A 15,662-nucleotide genomic window follows, 5' to 3' on the forward strand; every position below is an offset into this window, starting at 1 on the left:
GTCATTTTTATAAATGACCTAGAGGAGGGCGCAGAAGGATGGGTGAGTAAATTTGCAGACGACACTAAAGTCGGTGGAGTTGTAGACAGTGCGGAAGGATGTTGCAGGTTACAGAGGGACATAGATAAGCTGCAGAGCTGGGCTGAGAGGTGGCAAATGGAGTTTAATGTGGAGAAGTGTGAGGTGATTCACTTTGGAAAGAATAACAGAAATGCGGAATATTTGGCTAATGGTAAAATTCTTGGTAGTGTGGATGAGCAGAGGGATCTCGGTGTCCATGTACATAGATCCCTGAAAGTTGCCACCCAGGTTGATAGGGTTGTGAAGAAGGCCTATGGTGTGTTGGCCTTTATTGGTAGAGGGATTGAGTTCCGGAGCCATGAGGTCATGTTGCAGTTGTACAAAACTCTAGAACGGCCGCATTTGGAGTATTGCGTAGAGTTCTGGTCGCCTCATTATAGGAAGGACGTGGAAGCTTTGGAACGGGTGCAGAGGAGATTTACCAGGATGTTGCCTGGTATGGAGGGAAAATCTTATGAGGAAAGGCTGATGGACTTGAGGTTGTTTTCGTTAGAGAGAAGAAGGTTAAGAGGTGACTTAATAGAGGCATACAAAATGATCAGAGGGTTAGATAGGGTGGACAGCGAGAGCCTTCTCCCGCGGATGGAGGTGGCTAGCACGAGGGGACATAGCCTTAAATTGAGGGGTAATAGATATAGGACAGAGGTCAGAGGTGGGTTTTTTACGCAAAGAGTGGTGAGGCCGTGGAATGCCCTACCTGCAACAGTAGTGAACACGCCAACTTTGAGGGCATTTAAAAATTTATTGGATAAGAATATGGATGATAAGGGCATAGTGTAGGTTAGATGGCCTTTAGATTTTTTCCATGTCGGTGCAACATCGAGGGCCGAAGGGCCTGTACTGCGCTGTATCGTTCTATGTTCTAATCCACCTAACCTGCACATCTTTGGACGCTAAGGGACAATTTAACACGGCAAATCCACCCTAACCTGTACATCTTTGGACGCTAACGGACAATTTAACACAGCCAATCCAGCTAACCTGTACATCTTTGGGCACTAAGGGACAATTTAACACGGCCAATCCACCTAACCTGTACATCTTTGGACACTGAGCGACAATTTAACACAGCCAATCCACCTAACCTGTACATCTTTGGATACTGAGGGACAATTTAACACAGCCAATCCACCTAACCTGTACATCTTTGGACACTGAGGGACAATTTAACACGGCCAATCCACCTATCCTGCACATCTTTAGACACTGAGGGACAATTTAACACAGCCAATCCACCTAACCTGCACATCTTTGGGCACTGAGGGACAATTTAACATGGCTAATCCACCCTAACCTGTACATCTTTGGACACTAAGGGACAATTTAACACGGCCAATCCACCTAACCTGTACATCAATGGGCACAAAGAGACAATTTAACATGGCCAATCCACTTAACCTGTACATCTTTGGACACTGAGGGACAATTAAATACGGCCAATCCACCTATCCTGCACATCTTTGGACACTGAGGGACAATTTAACACGGCCAATCCACCTATCCTGCACATCTTTGGACACTGAGGGACAATTTAACACGGCCAATCAACCCTAACCTGTACATCTTTGGACACTGAGGGACAATTTAACACGGCCAATCCACCTATCCTGCACATCTTTGGACACTGAGGGACAATTTAACACGGCCAATCAACCCTAACCTGTACATCTTTGGACACTGAGGAACAATTTAACACGGCCAATCCTCCTAACCTGCACGTCATTGGGCACTAAGGGCCAATTTAACACGGCCAATCCACCTATCCTGTACATCTTTGGACACTAAGGGACAATTTAACATGGCCAATCCACCTAACCTGTACATCTTTGGACACTAAGGGACAATTTAACACAGTCAATACACCTAACCTGTACATCTTTGGACACTGAGGGACAATTTAACACGACCAATCCACCTAACCTGTGCATCTTTGGACACTGAGGGACAATTTAACACGACCAATCCACCTAACCTGTACATCTTTGGACACTAAGGGGCTATTTAACACGGCCAATCCACCCTAACCTATACATGTTTGGACACTAAGGGACAATATAACATGGCCAATCCAGCTAACCTGCACATCTTTGGATGCTAAGGGACAATTTTACATGGCCAATCCACCTAACCTGTACATCTTTGGGCACTAAGAGACAACTTAACATGGCCAATCCACCTAACCTGTACATCTTTGGACACTAAGGGACAATTTAACACGGCCAATCTACCTAACCTGCACGTCTGTGGACAATAAGGGACAATTTAACATGGCCAATCCACCTAACAAGCACATCGTTGGACACTGAGGGACAATTTAACATGGCCAATCCACTTAACCTGTGCATCTTTGGGCGCAAAGAGACAATTTAACACGGCCAATCCACCTAAACTGTACATCAATGGACACTAAGAGCCAATTTAACATGGCCAATCCACCTAACCTGTACATCTTTGGGCACTGAGGGACAATTCAACATGGCCAATCCACCTAACCTGTACATCTTTGGACACTGAGGGACAATTTAACACGGCCAATCAACCCTAACCTGTACATCTTTGGACACTGAGGGACAATTTAACACGGCCAATCCACCTAACCTGCACGTCATTGGGCACTAAGGGCCAATTTAACACGGCCAATCCACCTATCCTGTACATCTTTGGACACTAAGGGACAATTTAACATGGCCAATCCACCTAACCTGTACATCTTTGGACACTAAGGGACAATTTAACACAGTCAATACACCTAACCTGTACATCTTTGGACACTGAGGGACAATTTAACACGACCAATCCACCTAACCTGTGCATCTTTGGACACTGAGGGACAATTTAACACGACCAATCCACCTAACCTGTACATCTTTGGACACTAAGGGGCTATTTAACACGGCCAATCCACCCTAACCTATACATGTTTGGACACTAAGGGACAATATAACATGGCCAATCCAGCTAACCTGCACATCTTTGGATGCTAAGGGACAATTTTACATGGCCAATCCACCTAACCTGTACATCTTTGGGCACTAAGAGACAACTTAACATGGCCAATCCACCTAACCTGTACATCTTTGGACACTAAGGGACAATTTAACACGGCCAATCTACCTAACCTGCACGTCTGTGGACAATAAGGGACAATTTAACATGGCCAATCCACCTAACAAGCACATCGTTGGACACTGAGGGACAATTTAACATGGCCAATCCACTTAACCTGTGCATCTTTGGGCGCAAAGAGACAATTTAACACGGCCAATCCACCTAAACTGTACATCAATGGACACTAAGAGCCAATTTAACATGGCCAATCCACCTAACCTGTACATCTTTGGGCACTGAGGGACAATTCAACATGGCCAATCCACCTAACCTGTACATCTTTGGACAATAAGGGCCAATTTAACACGGCCAATCCACCTAACCTGGACATCTTTGGGCACTAAGAGACAATTCAACACGGCCAATCCACCTAACCTCCACATCTTTGGACACTAAGGGACAATTTAACACGGCCAATCCATCTAACCTGCACATCTTTGGGCACTAAGAGACAATTTAACGGCCAATCCACTTATCCTGCACATCTATAGACACTAAGGCTCAATTTAACACGGCCAATCCACCTAACCTGCACATCTTTGGGCACTAAGAGACAACTTAACATGGCCAATCCACCTAACCTGTACATCTTTGGGCACTGAGGGACAATTCAACACGGCCAATCCACCCTAACCTGTACATCTTTGGACACTTAGGGCCATTTTAACATGGCCAATCCACCTAACCTGTACATCTTTGGACACTAAGGGGCAATTTAACACAGCCAATCCACCTAACCTGTACATCTTTGGACACTAAGGGACAATTTAACACGGCCAATCCACCTAACCTGCACGTCTTTGGACAATAAGGAACAATTTAACATGGCCAATCCACCTAACAAGCACATCTTTGGACACTGAGGGACAATTTAACATGGCCAATCCACTTAACCTGTGCATCTTTGGGCGCAAAGAGACAATTTAACACGGCCAATCCACCTAAACTGTACATCAATGGACACTAAGAGCCAATTTAACATGGCCAATCCACCTAACCTGTACATCTTTGGGCACTGAGGGACAATTCAACATGGCCAATCCACCTAACCTGTACATCTTTGGACAATAAGGGCCAATTTAACACGGCCAATCCACCTAACCTGCACATCTTTGGGCACTAAGAGACAATTCAACACGGCCAATCCACCTAACCTCCACATCTTTGGACACTAAGGGACAATTTAACACGGCCAATCCATCTAACCTGCACATCTTTGGGCACTGAGGGACAATTTAACACGGCCAATCCACCTAACCTCCACATCTTTGGACACTAAGGGACAATTTAACACGGCCAATCCATCTAACCTGCACATCTTTGGACACTAAGAGATAATTTAACGGCCAATCCACTTATCCTGCACATCTATAGGCACTAAGGGTCAATTTAACACGGCCAATCCACCTAACCTGCACATCTTTGGTCACTAAGAGACAATTTAACACTGCCAATCCACCTAACCTGTACATTTTTGGACACTGAGGGACAATTTAACACGGCCAATCCACCCTAACCTGCACATTTTTGGACACTAAGGGCCAATTTACCACGGCTAATCCACCTAACCTGCACATCTATGGACATTAAGGGCCAATTTAACACGGCCAATCCACCTAACCTGCACATCTTTGGGTACTAAGAGACAATTTAGCATGGTCAATCCACCTAACCTGTACATCTTTGGATACTAAGGAACAATTTAACACGGCCAACCCACCTAACCTGTACATATTTGGACACTAAGGGCCAATTTAACACGGCCAATCCATCTAACCTGTACATCTTTGGGCACTAAGAGACAATTGAACACGGCCAATCCACCTAACCTGCACATCTTTGGACACTAAGGGCCAATTGAACACGGCCAATCCACCTAACCTGCACATCTTTGGACACTAAGGGCCAATTTAACATGGCCAATCCACCTAACCTGCATATCTTTGGGCACTAAGAGACAATTTAACACGGCCAATCTACCTATCCTGCACGTCTTTGGACACTAAGGGACAATTTAACACGGCCAATCCACCTAACCTGTACATCTTTGGACACTAAGGGACAATTTAACACGGCCAATTCATCTAACCTGCAGATCTATGGACACTAAGGGCCAATTTAACACGGCGAATCCACCTAACCTGTACATCTTTGGACACTAAGGGACAATTTAACACGGCCAATCCACTTAACCTGCATATCTATGATCACTAAGGGTCAATGTAATACGGCCAATCCACCTAACCTGCACATCTTTGGGAACTAAGAGACAATTTAACTCGGCCAATCCACCCTAACCTGCACGTCTATGGACACTAAGGGCCAATTTAACACGGCCAATCCACCTAAGCTTTTCCATAGATCCCCCAATAGCATCAGAGAAGTTGAACATCGAACAGTACAGGCCCTTCAGCCCAGAATGTTGTGCCAACTATTTATCCTAATGTAAGATCAACCTACTTCAATTTGCTGCTGTCCATGTGCCTGTCTAAGAGTCGCTGAAATGTCCCGAATGACTCTGACTCCACCACCTCTGCTGGCAGTGCATTCCACACACCCACCACTCTCTGTGTAAAGAATCTCCCTCTGACATCTCCCCGATACCTTCCTCCAATCACCTTAAAATGATGTCCACCTCGTTCCAGCCATTTCCACCCTGGGGAAACTCTGGCTATCCACTCTATCCAGGCCTCTCATCTGGCTGCCCACCTCTATCAATATGGCGGCAAGACATGAAAAGATGCAGAAGTAATAGAGTTGTTGTCATGGGTGACTTCAACTTCCGTCATATTAACTGGAACCTCCTCTTTGCAAATCGTTTGGGTGCAGCAGATTTAGTCAGGTGTGTACAGGAAGGATTCCTGACTCAATATGTAGATAGGCCGACTAGGGGGGAGGCCATATTGGACTTGGTGCTCGGCAACGAACCAGGCCAGGTGTCAGATGTCTCGGTGGGAGAGCATTTTGGTGACAGTGTCCACAACTCCTTGACCTTTACCGTAGTCACAGAGAGGGATAGGAACAGACAGTATGGGAAGGTATTTAATTGGAGGGGGGGAAATCACACCGCTATAAGACAGGAGCTGAGGGGCATAAAGTGGGAACAATTGTTCTCGGGGGAAATGCACAACAGTCATGTAGGGATTGTTTAAGGAGCACTTGTTGCGAGTGCTGGATAGCTTTGTCCCACTGAGACGAGGAAGGAATGGTGAGGTGAAGGAGCCTTGGATGATGAGAGAAGTGGAGCTTCTAGTCAAGAGGAAGAAGGAAGCTTACGTAAGGTTGAGGAAGCAAGGATCTGACTCGGCTCTAGAGGGTTACAAGGTAGCCAGGAAGGAACTCAAAAATGGACTTCGGAGAGCTGGAAGGGGGCATGAAAGAGCCCTGGCGGGAATGATTGGGGAAAACCCCAATGCGTTCTCCACTTATGTGAGAAATAAGAGGATGATCAGAGTGAGAGTAGGGCCGATCAGGGATAGCGGAGGGAACTTGTGCCTCGAGTCTGAAGAGATGGGGAGGCCCGAAATAAATATTCAGTATTCTTGAGAGAGAGGGACCTAAGGTGGGATTCTCTGACCCCCCCCCCCCCGGCCGGGTTTGAGAATCGCCGGGAGCCGGCGTCAATCTCGCCCCCCCCGCCGTGTCCCGAATTCTCCGGCACCAGAGATTCGGCGGGGGGGGGGGCGGGAATCGCTCCCCGCCGGTCGGTGGGCCCACCGATCGGCGGGCGGGCCTGTGCCGTGGGGGGCGCTCTTTTCCAAGAGCCGGTGCAGACTCGATGGGCCGAGTGGCCTCCTTCTGCCCTGTCTTCACCACGGCGGAGGCGGACGAGACCCCCTCCCCTGTGCATGCGCGGGGATGACGTCAGCAGCCGCTGACGCTCCGGCGCATGCGTGGACTCCCGCCGGCCGGCGAAGTTCCTTCGGCCTCGGCTGGCGTGGCCAAAGGCCGTTCATGTCGGCCGGAGAAGCGGGAACCACTCCGCCGAGGGGGCCTAGCCCCTCAATGTGAGGGCTTGGCCCCTAACGATCCGGAGACTTCCGCACCTTTGGGGCGGCCCGATGCCGGAGTGGTTCACGCCACTCCGACACGCCGGGACCCCTCGCCCCGCCGGGTAGGGGAGAACCCCGGCTCTTGTTGCTCATGAGAACAGTGTTTCAATAGACTTGAACAGCAGTAATTTCAAGGGGTGTAGGTTAGGCTGATCTTAGATTATGATAAATGGTCGGCACAACATCGTGGGCCGAAGGGCCCGTACTGCGCTGTAGTGTTCTATGTTCTACATGTCGCACATTCTCCCACCCCCATGTGGGGCAGCACGGTAGCATTGTGGATAGCACAATTGTTTCACAGCTCCAGGGTCCCAGGTTCGATTCCCCGCTGGGTCACTGTCTGTGTGGAGTCTGCACGTCCTCCCCGTGTGTGCGTGGGTTTCCTCCGGGTGCTCCGGTTTCCCCCCACAGTCCAAAGATGTACGGGTTAGGTGGATTGGCCGTGTTAAATTGCCCCTCAGTGTCCAAAGATGTACAGGTTAGGTGGATTGGCCGTGTTAAATTGCCCCTCAGTGCCCAAAGATGTACAGGTTAGGTGGATTGGCCGTGTTAAATTGTCTCTGTGTCCAAAGATGTACAGGTTAGGTCAATTGGCCATGTCAAATTGTCCCTTAGTGTCCAAAGATGTGCAGGTTATGTGGATTGGCCCGTGTTAAATTGCTCTTAGTGTCCAAAATTGCCCATTGTGTTGGGTGGGGTTACTGGGTTATGGGGATAGGGTGGAAGTGTTGACCTTGGGTAGGGTGCTCTCTCCAAGAGCCGGTGCAGACTCGATGGGCCGAGTGGCCTCCTTCTGCACTGTAAATTCTATTCTATGTCCTGTGCTGTTTGGATGGGGTTCTGGGGATCGGGCGAGGGGGCCCTGGGCGGGTTAGTGGGGGGGGGGGGGGCACGCTTTCGAAGGGTGGGCCCAGACCCAATGGGCCGAATGGCCTGCTTCGCCTGGCTGCGATTTGGAAGATTTGGTCAAAAGGCTGTCTTCGAAATGATGCCCACTGTTTCCTCCCCCCCCCCCCCCCCCCCCCCCCAGGTGTTCCTCAGCACTCGGAGCGGCAGCTGGGTCTTCGGTCGAATCACCCACGCGGGATACCCCGTGGACATGATGCTTCACAATCGCTACGCCTGCTTGATGGCGAGCTTTTTCCCCGACCCCCTCGTCAGCTCGTACTACGAAAGGGATTTGAACGACCGCTTCAATCACGCAAACTATGGAATTCAGCCGAATCATCGGTAGGTGAGACGGATTTGCGGCGGTGGGGGGGGGCGGTGCTTTTGCGTTTTTCCAATTCGGAAATCAGGCCACTCGGCCCATCGAGTCTGCTCCGCCATTCAATCATGGCTGATGTGTTTCCCATCCCCATTCTCCTGCCCTCTCCCCATAACCCCTGACCTCCCCTCATTGATCAAGATTCTCTGTCTTGGGGTCTTTTGCTCATAGATTTTTGAAAGTTGCCACTCAAGTGGATAGAGCTGTGGAGAAGGCCTATGGTGTGCTAGCGTTCATTAGCAGAGGGATTGAATTTAAGAGCCGTGAGGTGATGATGCAGCTGTACAAAACCTTGGTCAGGCCATTATTCTACCCTAATACATGTACCTATCCAATAGCCGCTTGAAGGTCCCTAACGTTTCCGACTCAACTACTTCCACAGGCAGTGCATTCCATGCCCCCACTACTCTCTGGGTAAAGAACCTACCTCTGACATCCCCCCTATATCTTCCACCATTCACCTCAAATTTATGTCCCCTTGTAATGGTTTGTTCCACCCGTGGAAAAAGTCTCTGACTGTCTACTCTATCTATTCCCCTGATCATCTTATAAACCTCTATCAAGTCGCCCCTCATCCTTCTCCGTTCTAATGAGAAAAGGCCTAGCACCCTCAACCTTTCTTCGTCAGACCTATTCTCCATTCCAGGCAACATCCTGGTAAATCTCCTACTGCACCCTTTCCAATGCTTCCACGTCCTTCCTATAATGCGGCGACCAGAACTGCACACAATACTCCAAATGCGGCCGCACCAGAGTTTTGTACAGCTGCAACATGACCTCACGGCTCCGAAACTCAATCCCTCTACCAATAAAGGCCAACACACCATAGGCCTTCTTCACAACCCTATCAACCTGGGTGGCAACTTTCAGGGATCTATGGACATGGACACCGAGATCTCTCTGCTCGTCCACACTACCAAGAATCCTACCATTAGCCCAGTACTCTGTCTTCCTGTTACTCCTTCCAAAATTAATCACCTCACGCTTTTCTGCATTAAACTCCATTTGCCACCTGTCAGCCCAGCTCTGCAGCTTATCTATGTCCCTCTGTAACTTGCAACATCCTTCCGCACTGTCCACAACTCCACCGACTTTAGTGTCATCCGCAAATTTACTCACCCAACCTTCTACTCCCTCATTTATAAAAATAACAAACAGCAGTGGCCCCAAAACAGCTCCTTGTGGTACCCCACTAGCCTGGGACCTGTGGGACTGAAATTGACCGCGCATTAGACCAGGGTAGAGTTAAGCCATGAATAATTGGTTCATTAACTTGTGTCGGGGCTCCAGGGGCTTGTGGGATTGCAATTGACCGTGCGCTAGCCCAGAGTTGGCCCGAATAATGGCACTGACTGCGATGCCTCGATGTCCGTTTCCAGGGCCCTCGTGCGGCAGCCGATGGTGAGTGACGAGCTGCCGAGCCGCATCATATCGGGCGCCATCCTGATGAAGCCCAACGTGAGGAGCTTCAGCGAGACCGGCGCCGTCTTCGCCAACGGGACGGTCGAGGAGGTCGACTGGGTGGTGTTCGCCACCGGCTACTCGGTGGTGTACCCCTTCCTGAAAGAGGAAGACATCGTGGACGTGAAGGCTAGTCACGTGTCGCTGTACAAGCTCATCATCCCGCCTCAGCTGAAACACCCGACCCTAGGCGTCATCGGCCTCGTGGACCCGCTGATGTCCATCTTGCCCATAGCAGAGATTCAGTGTCGATGGGCCGTGCGGGTTTTCAAAGGTTTGAGAACATTTCACAGTGAATAAGGTGGTGATCGATCTACCGTGCGTTTTTTTTTTAACAAATGTTTTTCATTGGGTTTCTGAACAATGTATATTTACCGTTATGTACACAGGATAAGAAACACATAGTTAGTTAAGTTAAGTGTACTGTGGGGCAGCACGGTGGCCTAGTGGTTAGCACAACCGCCTCACGGCGCTGAGGTCCCAGGTTCGATCCCGGCTCTGGGTCACTGTCCGTGTGGAGTTTGCACGTTCTCCCCGTGTCTGCGTGGGTTTCACCCCCACAACCCAAAAATGTGCAGAGTAGGTGGATTGGCCACGCTAAATTGCCCCTTAATAGAAAAAATAATTGGGTAATCTAAATTTATTAAAAAAAAGTTAAATGTACTGTTGTAGTGTATTATTTACATAGAATTTACAGTGCAGAAGGAGGCCATTCGGCCCATCGAGTCTGCACCGGCTCCCGGAAAGAGCACCCTACCCAAGGTTAACACCTCCACCCTATCCCCATAGCCCAGCAACCCCACCCAACACTAAGGGCAATTTTGGACACTAAGGGGAATTTATCACGGCCAATCCACCTAACCTGCATATCTTTGGGACTGTGGGAGGAAACCGGAGCACCCGGAGGAAACCCACGCACACACGGGGGAGGACGTGCAGACTCCGCACAGACAGTGACCCAAGCCGGGAATCGAACCTGGGACCCTGGAGCTGTGAAGCATTTATGCTAACCACCATGCTACCGTACTGCCCAACAGAATCCATCACATTAGCCCCACAGAGATAACTTTTCAGCAGTCAGAACGGTTCTCAGGTAACTCCCTTTCAACATCTCCCACTATATATTCCAAATCAGCAACCCAATAGGACTCAAAAGCCGCTTCGCAATAAAGTTAACAATCCGGGTGACCTGCTTCTCTGCGGAGGAGAGAGAGAGGCCCCTTAAGGAACAACCTGCAAACCCGTCTGTCTTAGGATAAATGGCAAAAACTACGGACCGACCTGGCTCCTCCTAGTAATTGCACCATCTGTATCCCACGCGGAAGGCATTATCAAGTCTCCTCCCACTTAGGTGTCCCATAACCTGCTTATCTGAGGGCAAGCACAATCCCACCTAGATTATCGGCACTCCAGGGAACCTCCTAAACATAAAGGTAGGAGCATGGGAACAGGAGTCGGTCAATCAGCCCCTCGAGCCTATCCCAACATTCAATGAGATCACGGCTGATCTGTGGACTAACTCCAAATACCTGTCTCTGGTCCCATATCCACTAATATCTTCGCTTACCAGGACTTTAAATGAACGACTGTTCTCGCTTCAACTGATGTTTGTGGGCGTGGGTTCCAAAACTCTACCACCCTTTCAGTGAAGAAGCTATTCCTGATATCTGGCCTGAATGGCCCGGCCCTTATTTCTCCACTATGCCCCGTGGTTGTGGATCTCCAACCAGTGGAAAAAGCTTCTATTTATCTCCCGTCTCTTGTTACGATAACATCACCCCTGACCTGCTATAACATTGTATTAGCCATTGAAGTGTAAACGAGTAAATGGTTAAAAGCAACGATGACCTCACATTTATGGCCCCTTAATCCCCTTACTGACAGCACACTAGCTCAGTGGGTAGCACTGTTGCTTCACAGCTTCAGGATCGCAGGTTCGATTCCCGGCTTGGGTCACTGTCTGTGCGGAGTCTGCACATCCTCCCTGTGTCTGCGTGGGTTACCTCCGGGGGCTCCGTTTTCCTCCCACAAGTCCCGAAAGACGTGCCTGTTGGGTGAATTGGACATTCTGAATTCTCCCTCTGTGTCCCCGAACAGACACCGGAGTGTGGCGACTAGGGGCTTTTCACAGTAACTTCATTGCAGTGTTAATGTAAACCTACTTTTGAAAATATAGATTATTATTGTTATCGCAGCTTTAGCAGATATACTTACTACCTGTGCGTATTCGAACCCAGGGTTTTAATAACATCACTGCAACCAAATATAACATGTCAATTTCCTGCATTCATTAAAATACTGACAACCTTAATGGGAGGAGCCAGGTCAGTCTGTAGTTTTTACCCGCTTGACGTATTTTATCAAGAATAGAAATATATTGGCTCCTTTACATCTTAAATTCTTGAAATATGTCCACAGGTGTCTCCACCATTCGTGGACATTTCCTCTGGGCATCCGGCCTATTAAGCTCCCCAACCCCCCCCCCCCCGACACTCCCCTGGGACTGTAGGAGGGAACCAGAGCACCCAGAGGAAACCCCTGCAGACACGAGGAGATATCCATAGATATTCATAGAATGTACAGTGCAGAAGGAGGCCATTCGGCCCATCGAGTCTGCACCGGCTCTAGGAAAGAGCACCCTACCCAAGGTCGCGAGGTTACGTTCCCCTCGATCCCGTCCCCACGCGCCCCGAGATCGGGAAGTCCCCCTCCGCCGGAGGACACCTGGTCTTTAAGTGGGGACCTCAGTACCGCCTGATTGGTGGAGCCCATGTTGGGCCGGGAAATTGCGTTGACTTCTCTTTCTACTTTTGCAGGTTTGGTCAAATTACCAACAGCTGAGGACATGCTGGCGGACATAGCCAAGAGAGAGGCGAAGATCGCAGACAGGTAACGGATACCACACCAGTAACGGCTCCTCAGAGTTCAAAACAGCCCCCATGTCCAAACTCAACCATCCTGGACTCTTATCCAGACTCGGGCCTGAGCAGTCACATGCGTGCCACACAAGTGCCAGGCGATGACCATCCCCCACAAGAGAGGATCTAACCATCGCCCCGTTGACGTACAATGGCACCACCATCAATCCCCCACGAATCCCCCACATCCCGGTGGTCACCATTGACCAGAAACTGAACTGGGCCCGGCCGTATAAATCCTGCGGCTCCCAGAGCAGGTCAGAGGCTGGGAATCCTGCGGAGAGTAACTCACCTCCTGACCCCCCCCCACACCACAAAGCCTGTCCCCCACCCACACACGGACACAAGTCAGGAGTGTGAGGGGAGACTCCCCACTCGCCTGGGTGAGCGCGGCTCCCGACGACACTGGGGAAGCTCGATACCATCCCGGACAACACCCCCCCCCGCTCGATCGAGAGGCGAACCCTCTCCTCCCTGCCTTCGACACCCACTCCCCCCCCCACCCCCTGACGCACAGCGGCAGCCGTGTGTCCCGTCTACAGGACGCTCCGCAGCCACTCGCTCCTCAGACAGCGGCTTCCAATTCCGCCACCCTCCTAGAGGGACAAGGGGTAGGGCAGGAGACGCACGGGGACGCACCCCTTCCCCTGTGAGTCCCCACCCCCCCTCCCAGCCCTCGCACACACCATCCCGACTGGGAAATACCTGTGGCTGGGATCAGAATCCTGGAATTCCCTCTCTAACAGCACTATGGGTGTACCTACGCCACGCGGGGCTGCGGCGGGTTCGAGATCACGAGGGGCAATTAGAGACGGGCCCAGACAATGACAGACCGCGGCCGGGGTTCTCCCCTACCCGGCGGGGCGAGGGGTCCCGGCGTGTCGGAGCGGCGTGAACCACTCCGGCGTCGGGCCGCCCCAAAGGCGCGGAATTCTCCGGATCGTTAGGGGCCATGCCCTCACCTTGAGGGGCTAGGCCCCCGCGCCGGAGTGGTTCCCGCTCCGCCAGCCGGGCCCGAAGGGACTTCGCCGGCCGGCGGGAGTCCGCGCATGCGCCGGAGCGTCAGCGGCTGCTGACGTCATTCCCGCGCATGCGCAGGGGAGGGGGTCACTTCCGCCCCCGCCATGGTGAAGGAAAAGAGTGGCCCCCCCGCGGCACAGGCCCGCCCGCCGATCGGTGGGCCCCGATCGCGGGCCAGGGCCACCGTGGGGGCACCCCGCCCGTGGTCAGATCGTCCCGCGCCCCCTCCCAGGACCCCGGAGCCCGCCCGCGCCCCCAATCCCGGCGGTCAGGTAGGTGGTTTAATCCACGCCGGCGGGAGAGGCCTGTCAGCGGCCGGACTTGGGCCCATCGCGGACCGGAGAATCGCCGGGGGTGGGGGGGGGGGGGGGGGGGGCGCTGTCCGGGGTGGCGCGATGGGGCGGAGAATTTGGGACACGGCGGGAGCGGGATTGATGCCGGCCCCGGGCGATTCTCCAACCCGACGGGGGTCGGAGAATTCCGCCCCATATCTGTCAATTAATAGAAAGTATTAGAACATAGAACATAGAACACTACAGCGCAGTACGGGCCCTTCGGCCCTCGATGTTGCGCCGACCTGTGAAACCATCTGAAGCCTATCTGACCTACACTATTACATTTTCATCCATATGTCTATCCAGTGACCACTTAAATGCCCTTAAAGTTGGCGAGTCTACTACTGTTGCAGGCAGGGCGTTCCACACCCCTACTACTCTCTGAGTAAAGAAACTGCCTCTGACATCTGTCCTATATCTATCACCACTCAATTTAAAGCTATGTCCCCTCGTGTTGGTCATCACCATCCGAGGAAAAAGACTCTCACTGTCCACCCTATCTAACCCTCTGACTATCTTATATGTTTCTATTAAGACACCTCTCAGCCTTCTCCTCTCTAACGAAAACAACCTCAATTCCCTGAGCCTTTCCTCGTAAGACATTCCCTCCATACCAGGCAACATCCTAGTAAATCTCCTCTGAACCCTTTCCAAAGCTTCCACATCCTTCCTATAATGTGGTGACCAGAACTGCACGCAGTACTCCAGGAGCGGCCGCACCAGAGTTATGTACAGCTGCAGCATGACCCTGTGGTGAATTTATGTTTAATAAAAAGTTGACGATGTCCTTCCGAGAAGTGATTGATGAGACGTGTGCCTTTGTGTCGTTCCTCACTCAAGGACTGGGGGCTCCCAGAAACGCACCCTGAAGATCGACTACATCCCCTACGTGGACGGGCTGGGCAAGGACATCGGCTGCCACGTGGACATGAAGCGCCTCTTCCTCACCGACCCCCGGCTGGCCTTCCAGGTCTTCTTCGGCCCCTGCTCGCCTTACCAGTTCCGCCTGGTGGGGCCGGGGAAGTGGCAGGGGGCCAGGGAGGCCGTCCTGACCCAGTGGGACCGGGCGATCAAGCCGGCCAGGACCCGCATCCTGGAGGGCGGTGGGCACGACGCCACCCTCTCGCTCTTGCTCAAGGTCCTCGCTGTGCTGGCCATGATCGGCGCGCTGTGCCTCTACTTCTGATTGGCTGCCTCGCGGAGTTGGTGGGTGGGGGGGGGGGGGAGGAGGTAATGGTGTGAGGAGGGGGGGGGGGGCGGGGTGGCTCTGAATCCCTCCGCGCTCTGTCACGGGCGTCGCCCCGGAAAATAAGGGGTCAGGCAGAGAGCAATTGTGGCAACTGCTCAGATTTTGCTTCACTTATTAATAGCGGCCTTGATTGGCTCCACCGTTGGATCAACTCGATGGATCATTGGAAAT

At 51.5% G+C, this 15,662-nt stretch overlaps 1 protein-coding gene across 1 annotated transcript in view; it reads left to right on the top strand.

Moving 5' to 3' along the window:
• Positions 1-15,461, top strand: part of LOC119960797 (flavin-containing monooxygenase 5-like) — a 50,382-nt gene extending 34,921 nt beyond the window's left edge. The window contains exons 5-8 of the mRNA XM_038788402.1: positions 8,272-8,471; positions 9,888-10,243; positions 12,786-12,858; positions 15,083-15,461. Coding sequence (XP_038644330.1) covers positions 8,272-8,471; positions 9,888-10,243; positions 12,786-12,858; positions 15,083-15,428 — 975 coding nt within the window. The 3' untranslated portion in view covers positions 15,429-15,461. The remainder of the gene's footprint in view (positions 1-8,271; positions 8,472-9,887; positions 10,244-12,785; positions 12,859-15,082) is intronic.
• The last annotated feature ends 201 nt before the right edge of the window (positions 15,462-15,662 follow it).

The sequence above is a fragment of the Scyliorhinus canicula genome, unplaced genomic scaffold (genome assembly GCF_902713615.1).
Source record: "Scyliorhinus canicula unplaced genomic scaffold, sScyCan1.1, whole genome shotgun sequence".
In the NCBI taxonomy this organism is placed as follows: Eukaryota; Metazoa; Chordata; class Chondrichthyes; order Carcharhiniformes; family Scyliorhinidae; genus Scyliorhinus; species Scyliorhinus canicula.